Below are 23,054 nucleotides of genomic sequence, written 5' to 3'. Positions count from 1 at the left end.
TCTATAACAAGCCCGTCTGCTGTTTTTACTGTCCCATCAAATCAGCTGACAATGGACAGATTCTGATGGAAGGAGTGTTGCTGCCCAGTAAAACACTTCTTCCTCGCTCTAAACTCTTCTGTCTTCCAAGATGCACTTAAGGAATTGGAACATCCTCATTGATGGCAGGCATTGAACAATCTCCGGGTCACAGACTTGAGTACGCAGAAGCAAGCATGGGAGGAAGCAGCCTCTGGAATATAGCAATGTTGCTGCAGAACCACTGTAGGTCAAAATGATCCTATAGCCATACAAGAAACTTTTACAATCAAACTGAATCATATCCATCATGTCTGATTTTGACATGGGAGACTTCTGTTCACATTCCATTTACTACCAACACTGACCTTGGTTTCTTTTAACCATGACCATAGTCTCTCCATATGGTTCACCAAATACATCTTTTACCCATGTACATGATCTGTCCCTAAACGTTGTCAGGTGTTTCAGCTGCCTGCTCTGAAATACTCCTTAACCATTTAGTTTATTTGCCACAGCTTTAGTAATTTCTTAACCTCAACCATATGGACGTTACCATGGAAAGACGTTGTGGGAGGTCAGACTTTTTTTACATGCTGAATATATGTCCACTACTGATGCTCTTGTATGGTGATTTGGTGGTAAAAGGGAAAAGGTAAACATTATGTTGAAGTGATGAAGCGTTGGAACAAATGTCTAATGTTTGTGTGGAGCACAGACTTTAATAAGAGTAGTGCACGTCAGACCATAAACTATACCTTCTTTCAAAGCACGCATATGTAAAGTGCTGTAATGACTATGCAATCTGACACAAAGCAGGTTCTAATTAATGCTGCCAGAAGGACCATACACAGAAAAAGCCTGGTTTATGCCGAAACTAGATAAAAATGCTGTGTGTGTGTGAGTGTGTGTGTGTGTGTGTGTGTGTGTGTGTGTGTGTGTGTGGACATTCATAAATGACAGCTATGGGAATTGGAGCCAGGCTGGTGCTTGTTTACAAAATTTCACAATGACTGAGATGTATAACATTGAACACTCTGAATGCAGAAGTTTATAAATGTGTATCCTTCTGCTTTTGTGCATACAGTCATTAAGGCTTGAATATCCATAGCACTTTATGAGTTTGGTCCACAGTGTCTGGTAGCCAGCTCAGCTGCTGAGGAAGTGACAGGTTCTTAGTCTCTTGTTTGTTTGGAATAAACAGCAGAAGTAGTAATGGCCACTATGGATGAACAGACAAAAACAACTGTAATTGGGAAATTTATGAAATATATGAAAAATACAAGTGCCTACAGAAAGTTAAGGAAAGACAATATTAAAAGAAAAAATTAAAATAATCATTGATTCCTTTTCTAGCAGGGGAAAGTGGAAGACGTTTAAAGGGACTCCGTTTCATATTAACATGTTCTGTAATTAGACTAAACGTGTGTGTGTGTGTGTCCGCGAATGTGTGAGTGCGTGTGTGTGCGCCTGTCTGTATTCCTGTGAGTGTTTGAGGAGTCGTTGCACTTCCATGTAAAACTCAATAAGCAAAGTAAAATGTGTTCTAAACTGGGTTACAGACAGTAGACAGGGGTTAAAGAGTGGGTTTGTGTGAACGTGTGTGTGTGTGTATGTGTCAGATCAGGGAGCAAAGACTTGAGGCAAAGCGTACCGTGACAAGCCTCATTAAGAGGGAATCTCTTCACTGTTCTGGCTGTCGACATCACCACCGCCAGACTTCTCTAATTACGCTCTCTAAGTGCTGTTTCGTGCAAGCAATCAGCTCACTGCTCTTTGCATATGCAAATATGACAGACCTGATCATTAGCTTTTATATCTCATACACTCTAATTGTTATTGTAAAAACTGCAGCATGGAGCCAAGGGCAAACACACTCACTCCTCTCGCTGTCTTTCCTTCTCTCTCTCCCTCAATCCATCACCAACTGTCGACTCTCATTCCACTACATGCTTTATGAGGTTTTGCCGCTCTAAACAGTCATGTGGCTGAATGTCATGGTAGTATAATCAGCTAACAAATGCCTCTGCCTGACATTGTTTCATCAGAGCGGATGGGAGAAAAATAATAGAGGAGCACTTCCTGGTGAGGGCTAATTGGCCAAATGAGGTCATTTAGGCAGAACAACAGTCCCATCAGAGCAATGATGATGATGATGGTGATGGTCCCAGAGGACAACTTAGGATCCCATTGGCTAAAATATATCCGCCCCAAAATCAATGGTAATGCCTTGTGATCTTCAGGGGAAAAGCCGAAATACAATGAAAAGAAATGCAAAAAGTTTCAAGGACTGTGACGTGATTGTCCTTGAGAGAATGTGAGGATTTGCATTAGTTTTGCAGTGGTGGTGCATCCTCCCAACCTGCTTGAAAACCTATTCAGAGCCCAGATAATCCCAAATCACAGCAGTATATACTTAATGTGAAGCAATGCATTAGTGGTCTGTTAAGAATACATTAAGAACTTTTGGCGAATTTTAAGATTACTCCAGAGATTCAGTTTTTATTTTCGTACGCTCATTTTTTCAGCATACTTAAGAAATGTGACCTACCTGCCTGCCTGCCTGTCTGCCTGCCTGCCTGCCTGCCTGTCTGTCTGTCTGTCTGTCTGTTTTTTAAGACCTGTCGGGATGTTGCTGGCTCAGAGTGAAATTCTGGGTTCAGGCTGATGCAACATGTTTAATGACAGGTGTGTAATAACTGTGTGCATAACTATATTTAACCGTCAGCAAAACAGTTCATCTCATTGTTTGGCCACAACATGAATCAGCTCTGCTATCCGTCTAGAATGTGAACAGGGATGTAAACACCTTAACCTACAGTCCTGCCATAAACTTCTCATAAATCTTCATTTGGAACTAACCCTAACACAAGTACAAGATAATGAAACTGCTGACATGTGTTCACAAAAAATATACACCACACCTATTTAAGTAGAACTTTCTGTGGTCCACACAATGCAAAAAAATGGTTTACATTAATTAATAATTTTATTAAGCCTTATTCAGTGTGTGGAACAAATTTGCAAAGTGGGAAGACATTTTCATCTTCTCTCCAGAGTCCTGCACATGCTGCACCTGCAAAGTTCACCTGTTACCTGCAATTATCTCTGAATCAATTCCGGACTCTGCCCGACACGTTGATATCAGACTCCTGACCTGATCACTAGGCCGATCAAATATCCTCCGTGCTGTCTGCTTGGCAGAACAAGCAAAAACTGTAGGGATGCACAACAAGACACAAAATAAATGTTGAAAAATAAATTGATAAAGCTAGACAAACAAATATCAAAGGGCATTTCTTATTTTCAGTTTTATAGGTGAATTGACACAGAGCACTATGTGCAAAAGGGTCAAGTGGAGGGGAATGTAAATGGGAGGGTGTGTTCATCAGTCATTATTCTCCCAGCCAGTCACATTTTCCATCTCATCCAATCACCACATCAATCAACAAGTCAGCCGATTTACAAATGAAGAGCAAATACACAATGGGTATCCAAATAGCCCCAACTATTTCCCCATGGTTATTAGGGAAATGGTTCAAACTGTCACTGTAGCAGTTTGTACTAAATTCCTACGAGTATCTGTCATCCACAACTGCTTTTAGGCTGTATGAAAGCTTTCATCTTCCATTTACTAAATCCCTAAAGGACACGTGTGTGTTACATCTGTCGCCTCTAATTTGAAAACTGCTTCACCAAACACCATTACTCACAATGATCCATTGTGGTTACTTTGATGAAATCATGTGTAACCAACAGAGCTGCTGCAGAAAAACCACACAAATATATATGATTCTCTACTTGTTGATTTGAACATTCAGTTAGAATTTATTTTCCCAGCATACAATCTGCAGCACAAACCATCAGGTGAGAGACGGTGACATCCCGGGGATGCACTGGACGCACACAGTTCAGCGAAAAGTCTTAAAACAATTAAAATGTTACTCTCCACATTACAGAAGACCCCATATCCAAAAATACCAGCTTACTACATGCATCATTTCCCTCCTGACAATTTGGATGGCAATAATGCATTGCATTTTCATTTTTTAAAAGTCATTTTTAATTGCTATATGATAAGCAAAGTTGCATCTGTAATTGCTTTGGTCAGTTTTGACGATGAAGAGTTCTAAACAAATTATCTTTGTAGGAAACAAACTAATCCCACAACCAAGTGAATAGCTATGTAAACAACATTATTATTAAGAATTATCAGTGAAAACAATCATATAAACTGCTTAAACAAACTGCTTTTGGCAGCAATGGCATTCTATTGCACGTAAACATAACTAAGTCTTAATGAATGCAGCACAATCATTCAGAGGACAGAAATAATGTTAACCATCAAACCACAATAACAGGTCGCATTTTTGATTTGATTTTTATTCTTCTAATACTTTTTGAGTACCCATTGTAATGTCCTGCAAATAACCACATTATTGTGTGCTCTCAATTTGGTTAGCCATTCTCATCATGTGAAGATAAGTTTATTTTTAATGTATTTTCAGAGCATTTCTTATGTCTTTATTTCTTATAAATAGCAGAATTTTCCACAAAAAGCTAAAGAAAAATATCTACAGTGTGCACTGTTTTTTTTATGGTATAAATAGGGTGAACATGGCAGGTAGAGGGGGTAAAATATTAGATAGCGTAGATACTGTGGACAGAGACAGAGGTGTGGAGAGAGACTTGATCCACCTGTGATGGAGTTCACTTCACCAGCCTAACTATACCTGTCCTTAAGACACCTGCTGGCCCATCCTTGACGAAATGATCCACTGGCCCAGTATCGTTGATATATGAGTTCCTTTTTCTAAGAAATCCATACAATATTACTCCTCTGTCTCAGACTGTGTCAGAGAGGCAAAAGTGAGACATTGGGACACTTACTGAGGAGGTACTCAATGGGGCATAAGCAGCAGAACAGATTCACCAAGGATCAGTGGTAGCCTTGTGCACTTAAATATTGAACAGAGGGGGAAAATGAATCTATTCGCTATCATACATTATTAAAAGGAAGTAAAAACAGAATTGCATGGACCGAGTTTCTGTTCTATTCTCCGAAGTGAGAGGACAGGGAGTTTAGAATTATGATTCTCTGACTCTATTAGTAGTCAGAACAGTTCAGGGAGATTTGAGTTTCCACATCTTGCCCAGTGAAATTGACTGGCAATATAGTTCATTTTTATAGCTTTCCAGGCTGATGCTTCTAAGGCTCTCTTAGGTTCCATTAGGTGCAATATCATAATGTCTCCTTTGTTTTGATATGATTCTTCATTCAGGTTGGTGATGATGTCTTTAGAAACATGTAAAATGGCACTGACTCATGAAAGCAATGGCTACATGCACATACTCACATATTAATACCAAATGGTTTATTTATGATGCTGTTCTTGCATCAGACTGACCAAGAGAGCATAATCCCTCCCGTGTGCATCTTGAGTGGACCAGTTGCTTTGAGAGGGGTTGACTATATAGCTGTGGTACAGCAATATATCACAGCAGTATTTCACAATGCATAGCTGGAGGCCTGTTTGAGGTTGGATGCAGCATAAGGTTTGAGTTGAGCAGCTTTCCTTAATCTATATCTTCTTTTTTTCTGTCAGCTTTATTGCACTTGATGCCAGGGATCAGTGACAGTGGATCTTCCATAAGTTGCGCCCAAGATTCACTGGCAACGCTTAAAGCTTTCAGATCACACTTGCAGACATTAGAGCTGGGGTGTGGGTTACTAGTTTTCTGCCTGCTCTCCAACTTTCTAAACATGGTGTCAATGGGAACCCCGCTGGTGTCTATGGCAGTCATGTCACTGTCCAAGTAACAATAAATAAATACCATTTTCTTGTCTGTCAATTTGACTATATGATCTGCTGGATACCTGAATTTCCTCTAGGAGGATAGATTAAAGTATTTATCTAACCTACAGTTTTGGTGTTACGCAAAGTTGTTGGTCAGCCTGGCAAAAGTATTTGGGACCTTCATAATGCTCACTGATTTCTGTATCAAGTCAGAGGTCTCTCACAGATGACCATACATATATAAATTAATTTACAATGTGTGGCTTATAGTAATGAGACATACTAAGTACAAGTATTCTCTATACTTTCATTTTGGGACTTGGGAATTGTTTTTTTCTAGTGTATCTTGTATGGGCTTCATGGAAGCTCAGGATTTGAAGGCTTATGGGAGCTGATCTAAAGTCGGGCTATGCTCAAAGCAGACTAGTTGTATGACCTATCAGGCGACCACGTCTGAGGGTAAAAGTGTTTACAGCTGTTCCAAACGGCCACATGCGAAGATGTGACGAAAATAACTTTTCGTGCACTGTCTCCATCATGGCTCCTCACATCTGATAGACTGCTGTGCGGAGTGGCCATGATTGTTGGTTTTAGAAAGTTAGGAAAATTGTCAGACTCAGCCTTTCAAAGTTTTAAGTGCTGTCTGAATATCTCACAAGCACTTCAACTGGAACAGTAAATTTACTTTGGGTGATATATCCAGCCCAATCTGAGGAAATAGCCAGGCTTACAGTTAGCGCATATTCAAGCACTGTGGTTTAGGTAGACCGTGATCAGGGAAAATGATGACTGGAGCGTGGATGTCTCTATGACTCTTTGTGTGCGATGGCAAGCACTAGCCAAAATAATTGGTGACTCATATATTGTGGAGTGTAGAGAGCTGTAGAACCTATCACTGGTTTTCATTCATCTTTGCAACCTTGTGTCTTCTAAGACAGACAACCGTGCTCTAATTCTGGTATCAGGTGGAACAACAATGGGGTGGTTGTGACTGCAAAGCCAGCACCATGTTCTCTGACATCCTCTGCACTCTCTCCCACAGGGAAATGCTCTCTTACACAACTGACCCGGCTTGGTCCTTGCATAGTGATGTCCAGTAGAATCCACCTAAGCCTTAAAATATTGGTTGTCATTTGAGGAATATCACAGATTTTAGTGACATCTGACATGTATATCTTGTTGTTCTGGTGGCTTTGTGGTCCAAAATACGACATAACTGCTACATCCCTAGTTTGTATCCAGCCACAGACCTTTGTTGCATGAAATTCTCCCACTATCTCCTCATTTTTTCCCGTGTTCTTGACTGTGTTGTCCGAGAAAAAAAGAAAAGTCAAAAACACAAAGTTGGTGTGCTCTGTCCAATTTAATGTGACCCTTATGGACTTGTAACTTTTGTTGCCCGTTGTAAGGTATTGCAGTGGATTTGTTAGTTTACACCTCATGTACCCAGTGAGGCAGGTGAATGTGATGAGCCAGCCCCTTGGGACTGCACAGGTTGAGGTGGAGTTAGTCCCAAAGATGTGACCCCTGATATTCTTCACGAGTGACACCACCATTACACTGCTGCTTCCTGTGTTGTGTCAGTGCTGTGAGGTGAAGCTGGAGTGTCCTGTCTAGCGTGCAGGCCTTGGCAGGTTCATGAGAAGGTACAGCTTTTACTCAGGTGACATATTTTTTTGTTTCCACATCACTGGTAGGTCTTAACAATTGTAGGAGCTGTTAAAGTTTTGCTCTAGCGACATTTCAAAAGATACTGAGATGATTTTGAAGATGAAGTCAGACTGTAATAGGGACTCTGGATTTAAAAGTCTTTCCTGTCAAAAGGAGTGACCACAAGAAAACACTTCAAATCTGCCTATATCAATATGTTATCAGTATGTGATTTAAATGGCATAAAGATTCATGAATTGTGAATTTATGAACCAAACTGACAATATACGTCACTAACAGGTCATGATTTGTATGTACAGTGAAAATGTAAGATTCAGTCTATCTTAGTCTTGCTTGCTTTGTTTATTTGGACTGCTGTTTTGTAATCCAACAAAACCCCCGAATGAAAAAAGAAAATCTTGTAGGGTAGGAGAAAAAAGAATCGAACACGTAGGATGACAAGGATTTGAATCTGAAACTCGATATATGTTTGTTTGTTTGTTTGGTTAGTAGACCTAAAGCTCCAGGCTAGCATTCCTGGATGTCCCTATACACTATCTGACACACCCACACACAACATACACAAGCACACACACTGACATTATACCCAGCCAATTTACAGCCCAGTGGATCTCCAGATTGTGTTTGCAGCAAAGTCCAATTGGCGCCTCTCCAAAGCGCTATTGAGCATATTCCCTGTCTCTGTTTTCTTTATCGTCCTATCAAGATATTTCCCCTGATGGCCAGCCTGTTGCAGGTTGGAGAGAGAAACTGTATGTCTGGATAATGAACTCACACCTTCCTCCTTTCTCTCCGCCAAGCACACTATAAACCCAGCAATGGTATATCTGATTTTCCATCCCTAGGTGTGCGCATCTTCAACAGGCTTGACACTGATTGAAAAAAAGCCTGATTTTGTATATAATAGGGTTCACCAACTGATAATTCACTAATTTAAATTTGGTTTTGCAATGAGAGAGACAGTAGGGAGGGGAGGACAACCAAGGATAGGAAGAGAATTAAGACTGGGTCGGTTGTTAAAATGGGCGGGCAGAATAATCAATAGCATTTAGAAGAATGTGTGTTGTGTCAATCTAACAGCTTGTTCTTGTTCAAGGGGGACAAACCCCAGACGTGAAAACTGCTTGGTAGAGCCAGAGCCAGATTGACGTTCCACTTTATTGAGATTTAGTGGGTCTGCATGGATTTGAATGATCCTCAGAGCAGTCTGTCACTTGTCATGGTAATGAATGGAAGATGACAGGTTCAGTGCCAACCATTCTCACTTTGCTGCTTACTGTCTGAGGCGGCCAAACTTTATGACAAGGGCAGCCAAGGGATCTAAACGTGACAATATTGGTGGGCCAGAATCATGATTAGAGGAAAAAAAGATGGCCGTGATGGCCTCTTAGTAGATATCATGTTACAGTGCATCTGGATAGACTTTTGTAATCTAAAGTTCCTGCTGAGACATAAAGGAAACTAACTGAACTATAGATCAAATATAATCACTGACATAATTCATAATTACAAACTCCTTGTAACTAATTGAAAATGTAATTACATTACTTCACTTATTCCTCATTGGTACAAGTTATTACTTATTACTTTCTTTTACTCAACCCAGCAACTGTATTGAATTAAAAATGTGAGATTGTATTTTAATGAGCAGCCAGCTGTTGATAGTGTTCACTAATCCAGGTGATTCCTGTGTGTCAGTTTAGCAGTGGCTAACAGAAAGCCAACTAAGAACACACAGCATGCACACAGTGCAACCTTGGAGTTGGCAGAGCGGCTAATTCTAAATCACAACAGACCAAATCTAAATGAGTTTACCCACTGAGTATTAGTTAGAGTTTAGAGTTTTACTGTCCCACATTTTGTAAATAGTCATATTCACTCTAACAACGAATTAGTAATTAATACTAAATGTTGCCTTTGTCTGTGTGCCCAAAGCCTAATATAACTTATTCCTCTCTATCATAGATCCCCATTGTTGTCCAAAAACTTTTAAAAACTCATAAATGGGCATAATGATGTTCCTTCATTACCATGATTACAGACTTAGTCCCCATACACCATCCATTCTGAAATATTCACTGAAGCACACAATGTGACTGAAAATAGTCCCCAAACAATTGCACTATTTACTCCTCTTTGATGAATGTTTGTGGATAACTACAGTGCTCTGGTGTTTTTTTGTTCTGGTTCACTTGTATGTTCAGTGGCAACCAGTGGGCAGGGGGCTGAGTGTCATAGACCCGTAGCATACCCATAGGGTAGGAAAGTCAGAAGGTACTGAGAGAAGGACTTACATACTGTTGATTCTGGTCTTTTCGTTGGATTTGTTGACAATCAGAAAAAAAATGCTGAATAAGGCCTGCCTTATCTTTTAAATAAGAGTGGAAGATGTGCTTGACTATCCATGGCTGTTGGGAGTGGCAAAGAAAATTTAGGTGAGCTCAGATTTGGTCAACTGTTTGCAAACAAACTTATGAAAACCGATGAAGAATAAACTAAGATGACATAGAATTTCTTACACACTTCAGATAGTTCACATTATTTAAAACATCTGCTTAAAATGCACCATTAATGCTTATGAAATAAGTTAATGGTTTGGTTTTCTTTCATTCTGCTCTTATTCGTGACAGATTTTTCTGCCAGGTAGATTCAGTGACATACGCTCAACCACACAAATGTTCTGACCCTGGTCTGACCACTGCTGTCCCTGCCAAACCTCATTGACTGTGCGAAAGTGAAGTGGTGCTGCATGTTACCTTGCCCAATGTCATTTAAGCACAGAGAATGCTCAAAAGTCCAGCTTTAATAGCAAGTGTATAACAGTGTTTGTCATGGATTGAAGAACACATGATTCTTCCGGAGACGTGATCAGCTGAAAAGCTGCCTGTAATACTGACAGACTCAAGGTAGCAATATGAAAGGGCAACCGTTTCAGAGATGCTTTATATATATTGAGTTTCATTTTAAATCTGACAAATATGCACACATAGACACAAAGAGATGAGAGGAAGAGATGATTCAGTCTGGTGCTCACCAGGCCACTGTCACTGCCACAGTGGGGAATATTACTCCACAGTCAGGCTTAACAGCTGACCAAATCTATCTCTGTCTGTTGTTCTCTTCTCCTCCCTCTGCTTGTTTTTGCTTTGAAAATGTGTCTAAGACCGTACACTTCATATGAAGGACACAATATTACAGAGGAATATAATTCAGTCACTATTTTTAATATATTTATAGACTTAAAATTCTGAATAGGACAAAAGAAAAATCCATACAAAGTCCATAATACAGTGGAAAACTGTACAAAGGTGCGGTACTAAGCTATTGTACAAAATTAGTTTGCAGATAAGATCATACACATCTTATTCGACAATTGCTTGTCTTTGATTTATAATCAGTTAATAAATACTTTTACCAGACAGCTATGGCAAACTAATGAGAAATACAAATGATTTAACATTTCTAATTTTTAAATGTCAAATACTAATGCAGAAAGAAATTGTATAATATTTGAAGTAGTGGAAGAAGCCTTCATCATCCACTGAAAAACTGCAATACTGTACTATAACAATACTCAGTTACAATTTACAGTTCTGCATTTATTTATACCTTTAATGTGAAAATGATTGAAATGAACTGTTTGTATCAAAATCATTAACCTTGTAGTCCATCGAGCTGGGGATGATTTTAACATGCACCTAAAATTGTACCAAATTACAACATTTGAGCAAATGTACCTAGTTCCTTTCCCCTGCTAAAGTCTTGATGATACACAATTAGTTTTCATCGTACCCTAGAAACAAGTGCACTTTCAGACACAGCCTTGTGTTATTATCTGACATTATTTCACAATGAATCCATTAATGTACTTACTCCCACGACAGAAAAAACAAATCAGTCTGAAAGTAAATTATTTTCTTACATCTTCATTGTGTAGTTTGTGTAGTTGTTTTTTCATTAAAAAATAATGTATATTGTCTAGTATTTTCAACGAGGAAAAAATGTGCCTGTGGCTAAGATAATTAGCACTCAATAGAGGTATGATTTCAATGTGGTCAGCATGGTCCCTCATAAAAAGACACTGAAGACTTTGAACGAGTAAAGCTGCCTTAAACAAGTTTATTCCAGGTCTCTTGTGGATTTAATGTGTTTCAAGTAGGAAAAAAAAAACATTAAGTTCAGCCAAGGTCACATTATATGACATGTGCACTCATTTATAGTTATGTTTATGTTTTGTACAGAAGTGTTAGATGGTTGCCTGAGGTGTTAATATATGGTATGCTGATACAATGTTGAGTTAATGTATTGACGTAATCTTCAACCACATTATTCTTTGTGGCACACTCTTGGACAGTTTGTTTTTTTAATTGAATGTATTTAAATATTTTAAAATGTTTTACTCAGCTCTGAAACAGTGCAGAATATGATAAACACCTATGGAAACACACTCCCACACAGAACCAAACTTTGACTGAATATATGAACAGAGTTTCGGTGCAAAGCATGAAACTTGTGTTATCCTAGGAGTGCTGATTTTAAACTTTAAAACTGCACAGGTTGCAGTGTTTTTGTGAGTAGGAGTTCAAACAGCACAAAGGCACAAAAAAGCACCCAAGACTGGTGCTTTGGATGAGATAATGACCATGCAGCATGCTTTCCATTCACAAATAATCTCAGCTTTATTAGCTGGGATCCGCATGGGAAGGTTTTGGGTTTTGTCGATTTGGTACTGAATTCTATCTACAGGAGATATGAAAGTAAAAGCTGATATATTAAAGGGAATATCTGCTATATTAAATTTGAGACGGTTCTTCATTTTGTTGGGGACCTGCCTGAAACTTCCACAGACTCATCCAGACAAAAATCCTGTACACAAAAAAACATGAACTAGTTCAAACAGGGCACTTCTCTGTGACATAAAGACAGCGCTGTAGCCACCCTGAGTCCCTCCTTCGTGCTGTAAGCCTTTACTTTATCTTTGCCCCCCCCCGAGGCGTTTTAAAATGATCGATTTTTACATTATTTTAATCCAATGGTCCGACGTGTTATTGGAAAGAGGAGTGATGGATCTGGACGTGCAAGACTGGTCATTGATCACCGGGAGAAGCGAGGTCGGGTTGTTTCCCTGAGGATAGCCCTGACATGCACGCACGCACGCACGCACGCACACAAACAGTGCGCTGTTGGCTGTGACAGTGTGGGTGTTTGCGCGCGCGCGCAGAGCACGAGTTGATTCGACTCACAGCTCCTTTGCTGAGAAGTTGGTTTCCGAAGAGAGAATCCGTTACCGCCGCATCACTCTGCTACGGATGCATTGCGCTGGATGCTTTGGCAAAGCATGCGTAAAAGAGCCTGTTCCGTGCGACATCCTCGTGATGAACCACGTATCACTAGTACATTTGAGTGGCGATGAAAACTGATTTCCATTTAGTAAAAGGTCTGGTCCATCTTAATTGCAAGCCGCTGTAGGGTCGCGCAGTTTGCAGCAACTCAAACGGAAGACGGATTAAGTGGGATCCCCGTGTGCGATCGGTCGGAAACAACGCACGCTAAAGAGAGCGAGGAAGGGAACAGAGGTAAGCGCGCACTCGAGCTGTAAGAAGCATTTTTTTTTTTTACTGGGACGCGCACAGACAGACAGCGCTGCTGGTGAGACAGCAAACAGAGGAGAGCCCGAGAGGAGCAAGACGCACAGTACATGGTCACAGGGACAAAGTTCTCCTGCGTCGAGATGAAGTATGGCGCCCACGAATATATGCGTTCCAATTTAATGGAAGTTTGGGATCATACAGGGAAAGAGGAAAAAATACCCCCAAGGAACGAGTGCACCCATGGATTTCGGTGTGGCAAGAGCGCTTTAGTGCAGTGGAGTCAGTGAGATATTCAGTCATGATTTGGATCGCGTTTTTTATGGTTTCGTGCGCTCTCGGGAACAGGACCGTGGACCAAGTGCCGTTCTTTCACGGGCATGTATTTGAGAACTCGTCTCCGGGCTCCCGGGTCAATGGACTGAGCGTCCCGTTAAAGCGGCTCAATTCGGAGAGGCTGTGTGATACCGGAGAATCCGGCTCAGCAGCAGCGCACTTTAAACTATTGGGAGACGGGAGCGAGAATTTCCGTGTCTTTGCGCACCACAAACGGGGGCATATTTTATTGAAGACATCTGGGGTTCTGGACCGGGAGGAACGGGGTGAGTACGCACTGGGTCTCGGTTTGTGTTGCGGGCAATGCGCGGGACTCTCTCGGGAGGAGGAAGCGGAGTCTCCGGTAATCGCTGAGGTGGCGTCCATCAAGGTGGACGTCCTGGACACCAACGACCACCAACCTACTTTCCCCGGTGCTGATGTGAAACTGAGCCTGGACGATGCCACTGCGCTCCGCACGGTGATCTACTCGGTCACCGCGCGGGACGATGACAGCGGCAAGAACGCGGAGCTCTTCTACTTCGCCCTGCCCAGAAACGGGAGTTTCTACGCGGTGCCCAAAACCGGGGACATCCTCTTGGTGGACTCCATTCTCGGTCTGGATGAACCGATTAAGTTTAGAGTGTTTGCACGGGACCGTGGATGGCCATCACGCACGAGCCAGAGCATTGCTGTTGAGATCAATCCACGGCAATGGCCCGTTGCGCCCTCGATGAACCCCCAAACGGGGAAACGGAAACCTAAAGTGCCAGAGAGAAGGTCCAGGTCAGTGCTGGAATCAGAAAGTCCCATTTTTATCAACGTGTCTGAGGACGCAGGGATCGGTTCAGTGGTGATGAACCTGAACCCAGTGAAGTTTCAGTCAGCGGCATTTGAGCTGGTTGAGCCGGATGTGGAGAGCTCACCGGTGAGCGTTAGCCGGGACAGCGGGGATATAGTCATATCACGGAGGCTGGACCGGGAGACGGAGCCTCTGGTGGAGATCACCGTCAAAGTCCAGGATAAAAGAGGTGAGTGCGCAAAAGACGAACTAGCATGTGTGTGAGTGAAGGACCCGGTGTGTGTGTGTGTGTGTGCGACAGAAAGCGCGGAAGACAGAGAGGGAGAGAGAGAGAGAGAGAGAGAGAGAGAGAGAGTTACACAGTATTTTGTGAGCGCGTTTCTTGTCTTGTGTGCGCTCCACTCAAGGCACGTCGAGCAAAACAATATATATATATATATTTTTTTTTTGTGTGTGCAAATCTTACTAATAACATGTTCTCCTCTATTATCATACCATATTTTTGTGTAATTTGGTTGCATTCTCATATTGCATTTTATGCGTAATTACGCACAGAGCCGGTGCCATTACAACGAATATAAATTAGATTCAGTGTTGTGATGACATTGTCCCAGGGTTAGGGTAAACACTAACATCCTATATTGAAAGTGGAGTTATAATCGTAAGAGAGTGAAGCCTGAGACCAGTATCACATAGGCTGCATCTTTATTCTTAGATCACTGTATAAAATGGTTTGGCTTAGGTGTAAAGAAACCTAAATGAATGGGTGAAACTCCACACATATACACTGTATAAGTCAGCTCTAGTGAGATTCTAACCAGTGATGTGATTGCAGAGGTAAGTGCCACCCTGAGTGCTGCTGCTAGTACATCAGCATTCCCAGGCGTCCTCACATCCGTGCACTAACCACGTCCAATCCTGCGTGGACTCAGAAAAGAGCAGGCTTGCCCGGGGGGAGTCTGACTGTAAGCGGAGTCAGAGTGTTCTGTGTTTACAGCAGAGGTTAAACTGAGTGGCGTTCATCGGTGATGATGATGATTCACGCGCTCAGATAAATTAGGGCAGCGTGAACATGTCTGCTGCCGCTGCCAGCAGCAACAGATGCTGGGATGTCAGGGGAGACGCGCGGCACGTAACGGCCACCGTACCCACAGGTTAATTATCACCTGCGGATAAAGCAGCGCGAGAGCAGAGATACAGAGAGGGAGCTGACATGCAGCCACGTTCCTCTTAATAAATGCGCGTGTGAGAGGATGAAACGCTGGGCCAACTGGCCGTGACGCTGAGCACTAGAGACCAAAGAGCAAAAACAGTTTGTATCCTCCGGAAAGGTCTAATACTAACTTTACTCTTGATTATATCTATCTGTCTATCTGTCTATCCATCTAGCTATCTAGCTATCTGTCTGTCTGTACAATTTGACTGGAGGAACACAGTTCTACAACTTGTTCCATTAAGACCAGTTAACTGCATTTGACTGGGGGAGTGACCCAATCAATGTGACCTATTGGTCTTGGTAATGCAAACTATCCTGATGCAGAAAAGAAGCTGAGCCTGCTCTTGGCACACAGTGCTAATTTACTATCCCAGTAACTGCATGCAGTGTTGGCTATTTGTCACAATCACTTCCTTCTTAAACACATTAATATTGATGAGATAACTAAACTCCAACACTAAAACAATATGTTTTTAAAGCGAAATGTGACAGTTTACCCTTACTGTGCAGTATTACTGCATCCTCCATCCTCTTACTTTCAGCCGCCGCTTGATTTCAAGGAGGCACTCATTTGGGAATTTTGGCATCAAAATTCACCACACTTGCATTATCGTCGGCAGGTCTCCGAACTTTTTTAAATTCAAGCAAGTAGAACAAATTTCACCATCCAAAGAAATACTGGTGGATGATTTTTTCCCCCTGCACTCTGTCGAAAATTAAATGAGTTTAATATTTTCTGACAGACTGTGTTATTGTGGTTTTCTTTCAAATTAGAATGGATCAAACTTACAGGAGACAGCTGAAATAACAACATTCTTGTCGAGAATGAGATGTCAGAATATTGCTGGTAACTAAACAAAACAAGGTTTTATTTTTACAAATCAATTTGAACAAAAGTGAATATATTGTAAAGCAGGCAATGACAGGAGCGTCTTCTGTATTTTTTATAATAAGGACGAGTTATATAGAAGTGGAAAATGGTTTAGTGTGCATGAAGATTAGTAAATACGCATGGCATATTGTCAGTTATGTGGTCCGACCCCTTTTGACCAGTGCTGGTTATGGGGGGCTGAATTTTCAGTGTGCCTCGGGTGCATCTATATCTCAATTGTGATGTGTTTTGCTCTTAACAGGATTCACGTTAATACGAAGTTTAAAAGAGGAGGATCAGCGCAAATGATTCCTAAATGGATGTTTTTTTTAAAAAAAAGCCCAAAAGCCTAACCTTTTATGTGTTTGATAGGGTGGTAATGAGTGGGGGGGGGGACAGTGGGTAGAAATACATTCCCATGACCCAACTGTTTACTGCGTCATGCTGAAAGACAGCAAGTTTTCATTTCCGGGCTTAGCAGCGGGCGGCGGGGGGCAAGCCCGGCTCATCTCAGTGTCTCAAGCATGAGGAACGCGGCATCAGTTCGGATGTCGGTGGCTCGGTTGAAGTCTTTTAATCCGTTTGGAGTGGAGAGTCCTGATGGAGCCTCGACCTCCCTCCATCTGCTCACATTATCCCTGTAATCCCATCTCATTCTCTCTGTCTGTCTCTCTGTCTCGCTTTTGCTCCCTCTCTCTCTTGCTCTCTTACTTTCAAGCTCTTATTTTCCCTCTCACTCCAGGGATTTAGTTTGAGTGGAGGCACAGTTTAACACAGCCGGAGAGAGAGCTTCTGACATGATTCTTCGAGGGACGGACGTGTGTGTGTGTGTGTGTGTGTGTGTGTGTTTGCGTGCCTGTCTGTGTGTTAGAGGGTAGAAGCCTTATATATCAGGATCTAATATCACTTCTTGTCAGCATTCCCACTCCACAAGTGCCGATGAGCTTCAGGAGTGTTGGAGTTTAGTGTCTAGCTGCATTACTTACATTGTACGGACATAAATGAGTCTACACTGTCACACAGTTACTTCTTGGTGAAAGTTGGGGTACGGCATGAAGGGGTTATGAGGGTAAATCCCCAAGAAGGACTATTAGTCAGAGCCATGTCCTCCAACAGTAGGTGACAAAAACTAGCCTTCCTGTGTTCACACAGAAGTGTCACACAGGTTTTTCTTTTCCGTTGCTTTTTTCAGGGTGTCTTATTAACATGCAGCTACTCTTCATTTTAAACAAGACAGTATTACTCCCTGCTTTCTTTTATTTTCCTGAGGCCACTTGTACAGCATTTGTGCACATCTGTCCTAAGCCAACACTTAAAAGACCACCAAGTGATTGCTCCATTAATTTTCCTCAAACATTCTCCCTCCTTCCCCTGTAAAACAACCAATATGACACTGTTCTTTGACTGCAGTGGCTCCTGTTAGCTCATTAATTAATGAAATGGTTAATGAATGAAATAATTAAGGCGGCTGGTCACACAGAAGTCCTTTGTCCGTCTGTGCAGCTTTCCCTTTTGAAAAAGCCACGCCATTACTTTTTTTCTGGTTGTGTCTTATTCTTATTCTTTTTTGTATGTATATATAACAGCAACACTGCAGCACTGCAGTCACATAGACAAGAGACTGCAGAAATCTTTTTAGCTAATGATTGTAATGCATTTATTTTCTGGTCACATATTGTGACAGTGAATATGGTGGCTGTTATGACAGGAGAATTAAAGAGTTTATTCCAAACAAATTAAACTACCACTTATGGATCTACCTTAAATGTACATCTCTGGAATATTTTCTTTTAAATGAATACTCAGAGGGGAGTAACAGAGCGAGAGGTGCTCCAATGGACTCTAACCTCTGGTGTTTCAGTTCGAATTTGACCCGACAACTCCTGGAAATCCTGTTATGTTTCATTAGAGTTGGGTATCAAACCTAACATTTTTTCGGTGCAGATTACATTGTGGCATAGTATAAAAACTTGCAAAGCTAGAATGGACATTCTGATGAGAGTCAAATGTACTTGGATTTGCAGAGAGAGAAAACATGTGAGACATTTGGCTTCTTTTGTTAAATGACAGAACGGGTTTTAAAGGAAATGTTTTTATCAAAAGAAAAATAAATGTTACAGTTACCGTGTAAACCCCAGAGGGTCTATTACATTGACTGATGAACCAAAATAACAAGCTGAAGGCTGCACTGAGCAACTGGGGTTCTCAGTGGGACCAGCAGCATCAGCAAACCTCACGTTCCAGGGAGTCATCTTTTTAGTGTTAATATTGAAAATAGTGCTTGTCAGAGTTGCTCCAAATTGCTGCAGAATTCATACACAACTATCTGACATCTCTTCAGTCAGAGATGTGTTGCACATCATTTACACATTCTTTGCAAGAGATGTGACACGTATTTTGAAGCCCAATTTGAGCTGCCGGCGTAGAGAAAGGTTCAATTATTTTTTTCTTCCTTTTCTCTTCTCTAATTATTTCCTGGTCATGCCAAGTCTCAAGATGTGTTTGTACTTTTATGTGTGAAAGAGAATTTTCTGTGACATTGTTACGGAGCTGCCATCTCTGTGTGCTTAAATTATTAAAGCAAAATGAACGAGGAGGTTACCGTATGTGGTTTACAGTTTCAGCATCTGAAAGTTATTTAGAAACTTTCCAAACGTCTGTATTGTTTTTCGGTAATGCATCATTTGTAGTATCTGTTCATACGTCTATGTTTTGAAAGAAATCAAATGAATGAAAACTACAATTCCGAAATATTATATTACCAAAGTTTCAAAGTTTTATTGTATTTTTTTGGATGAGTAATTCTGTCCCTAACTGATAAGTCACCATAGTAATTCAGTGTTAACAGTGCTCATTTAAAAACACTTTGTACAAACCTAACGAGTTTTTATTAAATAATCCTGGTCCTGCCCTGCATGCTTCAGATGTTCCCCTTCTCCAACACACCTGATTCAAATGAAAATATCGTTATCAGGCCTCTGCAGAGCTTGATGACAAGCTGATTTGAGTCAGGCGTGTTGAAGCAGGGAAACACCTAAAGCATGCAGGGCAGTGGGTCTCCAGGAGGATGAGTGGAAACCACTGCTTTAGAACATTTAACTGGTGGTTTATGGATTTTGCATCATTTTACATCATTTTCTCAATAAAAATATTGTGTTCTGCTTGCATGTGTGTGTGTGTGTGTGTGTTTGTGTGTGTGTGTGTGTGTGTAGCGGACCGTGCACGTGCGCGTTCTAGCTTGCATGGGATTGTGTTTAATGAAGAGAAACAGCTGGTTTTAATCAAGACAACTGTCAGTTGATCTCACGCAGATCTCTGCCACTCACAGCTAAACCCAAGACGCACACACGCACTCGTGTAAACACACATACTGTACATGTGGACACGTCGACCAAAGTAAGGTTGTTTTTAGGCTCCTCGGTCATCACAATGCACACGGAACGCCTGTACATCCAGATGCACACGCAGACATACTGTACGTTTACTCACATAATACAACATTGTGCTGTAGGTTGCCAAATTACCATTCTACATCCAGACAGATGGCAGAGAGGTAAGCCTGTAAGCTGCATATGTTACTCGTCTTTTGTTTATCGAGATGAAATGGAGTCTGCATCCATTTGTTCCTTCAAAGAGCATAAGTAGCACTTATTTACACACACGTGCATGCAGACACAATTAGCACACACGCTTGGTTACGCACATTAACCCGCACAAACCCAGTGTGGAGACACTTGAATATTTTTTTGGCTTATTTCAATGTGTGTCTTTTCTTGTCTACAGCAAATACACAGACACAGGCGCACACTCTCAGCACACACACAGTTGAGCTCATCCAGAGAGACTCTGCTTTCATCAAGGAGTTTCACCCTGGCTAAACTGCATTTCACGGCAGACTTTCAGTGGCTCTCTACCTGCGCTCTTTCCCCCTGTAATCTCTTCGCCACCCAATAATTCTTGTTTTTGTTTTCCTTTTTAATGTTTCTTGTATAAATGGCTCATTAAGAAACATTTTAAAGTCTGCCTACTGCTTTCACTGCAATTGCAGAGGCGTTTCGAATTGCTCTTTTCATTTGCTTCATTTTCTGCGCCTCTGTTGGTTGGTGCAGAGCCTCTGGAGAAACACACGTTCAATTTGAGTTTCTGTAGCTCATTTTCAGATTGGTGACTCTAAGTCTTTCACCAATGGTTTGCCAACTGCAGTTTGTAAGGATCCCAGTTCTCAGCGTCAGATACTGTCAAATGTGCTGTAGATTTGCTGGCTTTAACTGGCACAGTTGTCTGGTTGGAAGGCTGATAGAGAGTTACTGTACGATCTGCCGTGAGCACAGAGTGGAATGGAAAACACTGTTCCTCTTAGCTTTGGCACCAGTAAATTAGTAAAGCAACAGCTCAGTTGTACAGAGTTTGTGAAGATGAAGGGGTGGTTAAGGATGTTAAAAGTTTAGTGAATTTAGCATCTTAGATTTTAATCATAAGGAAGGCTAGATTTTCAGAGGAAATAAAGAGTGCATGGTGTGTGAAAGTTGGAGTTGAAACAAACTGTCTGAAACATGTTAAGCTGTCAGAGCTTTTGAAATGTCTTCGTAATTTGAAAGTTGAACGTTAAAGCACCGAGAGGAGTTTAAATGCAAACATTCAATGACAAATGTCATGTCAATTGTAAGTAAGTAAGTAATAGCAGGAACTGATGGCTCCAGTAGAAGTTTAAGTTCTGACAGGAATTAGTGCCAGTTCACGTCAAGTTAAAGATGTTAATGAATATAAAATGCAACATTTGTTACAAGTTACAAGTGATGTAATATTTCAAATATATTTGGTAATCATACCAAAGTGTCACAGCCATGACATGTTGTATTATTTCTCTTAAGTCTTGTTATACTGTAATTTACTGTTCTCTTGCTTTTGGCCGGCTTTACAGAGGATAAACATGATGGAAGTGATTTTTTTTAAATAGACTTTTCACTCCTCACACCATCTGTCAATGCCAGAAACTCTTAAAGCTTTAGCATCATTTGTTCTGGAAGAGCACTGCCTTCTTCCTGTTTTGTGACAGAGACCCGTTTGACAGATTTGCATCCAAATCCAAATGCACTGCAGAGACCAGGAGAGGCTGCCAATATTCTCTGTGCTTGAACACGATTGGAGACAGTCTTGTACCCCAATTGAGCCCTGACCTGGAATCCATCAATGTTGAACTGAAACCTTAAAAGCTTTTCATTGTTTAATGTCAGATATGAGCAACTAGGCATGTCAGTAGCCACCTTTCAAAAATCCCCTTTTAGAATTATTGCTTTTAATTTTAAACACCTTCTACTGCACAGTGACAAAAGAAACCGTTTAAGGTTTGAAAAGCTAAAACTGTCATCTATTGATTGAATATTGTAGGAGAAGAGTATCTATCAGAATAATACATTCTTAATGTGTCCTAGACATTGTTTCCATTTGACTCATGCCTCTTGTGCAATTCTCCTTTTTACAATTCTTCAATAATTTTTTAATAGCATATTTACTTTCTTTAATGTGCCGAAGCTGTACCTCTGCAGCGTTAAACTAAACAGCTGTTTAAGTGCCAGTATAATTGCTTTTCCAAACAAGAATATCTCAGCTGTGTGGGTAGCATTAAAATAGAACAATGCAATTTTAAACACCAGTCCCATATGTAACATTATGCACAAAGTTAGCAGTCATTGCACTGAGGCATCAGGAACCAGGTTACTGTACATTTGGGAGAGTGTTTTGTGATTGCAGCCTGATTCTTTGAGAATTACAAAGTCAACGCAAAGCCATTGTCTTCGGAGCTGATGCTGGAAACCAATAGGAAGGCAATAGGTGAACAGGTTGTTAAGTTGGCTCAACTACAGAGTGCTGTAGTAATGATCACAGACAGGACATGGCGTCTAAAGAAATGCAATGTGATGTCCATAACTGAAGCCCTAGAGGCTGCTTTACAAAGGCTCACACTACTGGACTGAGGAGATTTACCAGCAAGGCAGAGACCCAGAGGGATATATGGCCTGTTCTAAGAGCATGGGTCTGGTTTAAGAAAAAAATTAAAAGGGACATACAGTAAAAGAGATGCAACAAACAAGTCCACCTTGGGGCCTTAACCTATTGTATGTTAACTTGAAGATAACTGATGTAGTCGGCTTATTGGTATTGTCCACAGCACCTGTCTAGCAAATGTCTAACCATTGCTTTAGTGAATAAGCTGTTAACTAATGCTGGTACTGCACATTATGTCTGCCTTTATTCTTATAAATAACCTGATCAGCACTAATGTAACATTTCCCACTTTCTCTATACCACTGTCGCACATTAGTTGAATTATGTCCCTACAATCCATAAGTGATTCTACACCATTGTCTTGTTCTCCAAGGAGCCAGCTGCAATGCAGTATCAAAGAGAGCCAAACCTCCAAAAGCTGACACTGACCAGTGGCAGGAAAGTGAGAAAGACTCACCATATAAAACCAGTGCTCTGTGCTTAATAGACCTGAACACTTGTCATCACAGTAGTAGGCATCCAGCCATCACAAACACCAAGAGCAGCTCTATCTCTCTCTCCCTGTCTCTCTCTCTCTATCCATCTATATATCTATCTATTTCTCTATCTATCAGTTTGATTACTAATGGAGGACAGACAAAGCTCTACTGGGATACCTGTGATCCCACTGTTAATGTGTTATTCTATTTGCATAGTTATATCCTCCAAAAATCATGATGAATAATTCATTGTAGTTGGCAGCAACAATTTGTGCCAAGATCAATTTCAA

The 23,054-nt window shown here is 41.1% G+C and overlaps 1 protein-coding gene across 1 annotated transcript in view; it reads left to right on the top strand.

The window, feature by feature from the left end:
• Positions 1-13,376: 13,376 nt before the first annotated feature.
• The window catches only part of LOC139216193 (neural-cadherin), a 241,800-nt gene continuing 232,122 nt past the window's right edge, over positions 13,377-23,054 (top strand). The window contains exon 1 of the mRNA XM_070847299.1: positions 13,377-14,421. Within this exon, the coding sequence (XP_070703400.1) occupies positions 13,377-14,421 (1,045 nt within the window). The remainder of the gene's footprint in view (positions 14,422-23,054) is intronic.

Source organism: Pempheris klunzingeri, chromosome 1 (assembly GCF_042242105.1).
Source record: "Pempheris klunzingeri isolate RE-2024b chromosome 1, fPemKlu1.hap1, whole genome shotgun sequence".
In the NCBI taxonomy this organism is placed as follows: Eukaryota; Metazoa; Chordata; class Actinopteri; order Acropomatiformes; family Pempheridae; genus Pempheris; species Pempheris klunzingeri.
Note: the sequence above shows the minus strand (reverse complement) of the source record. Positions and strands in the feature narration are given on the sequence as shown.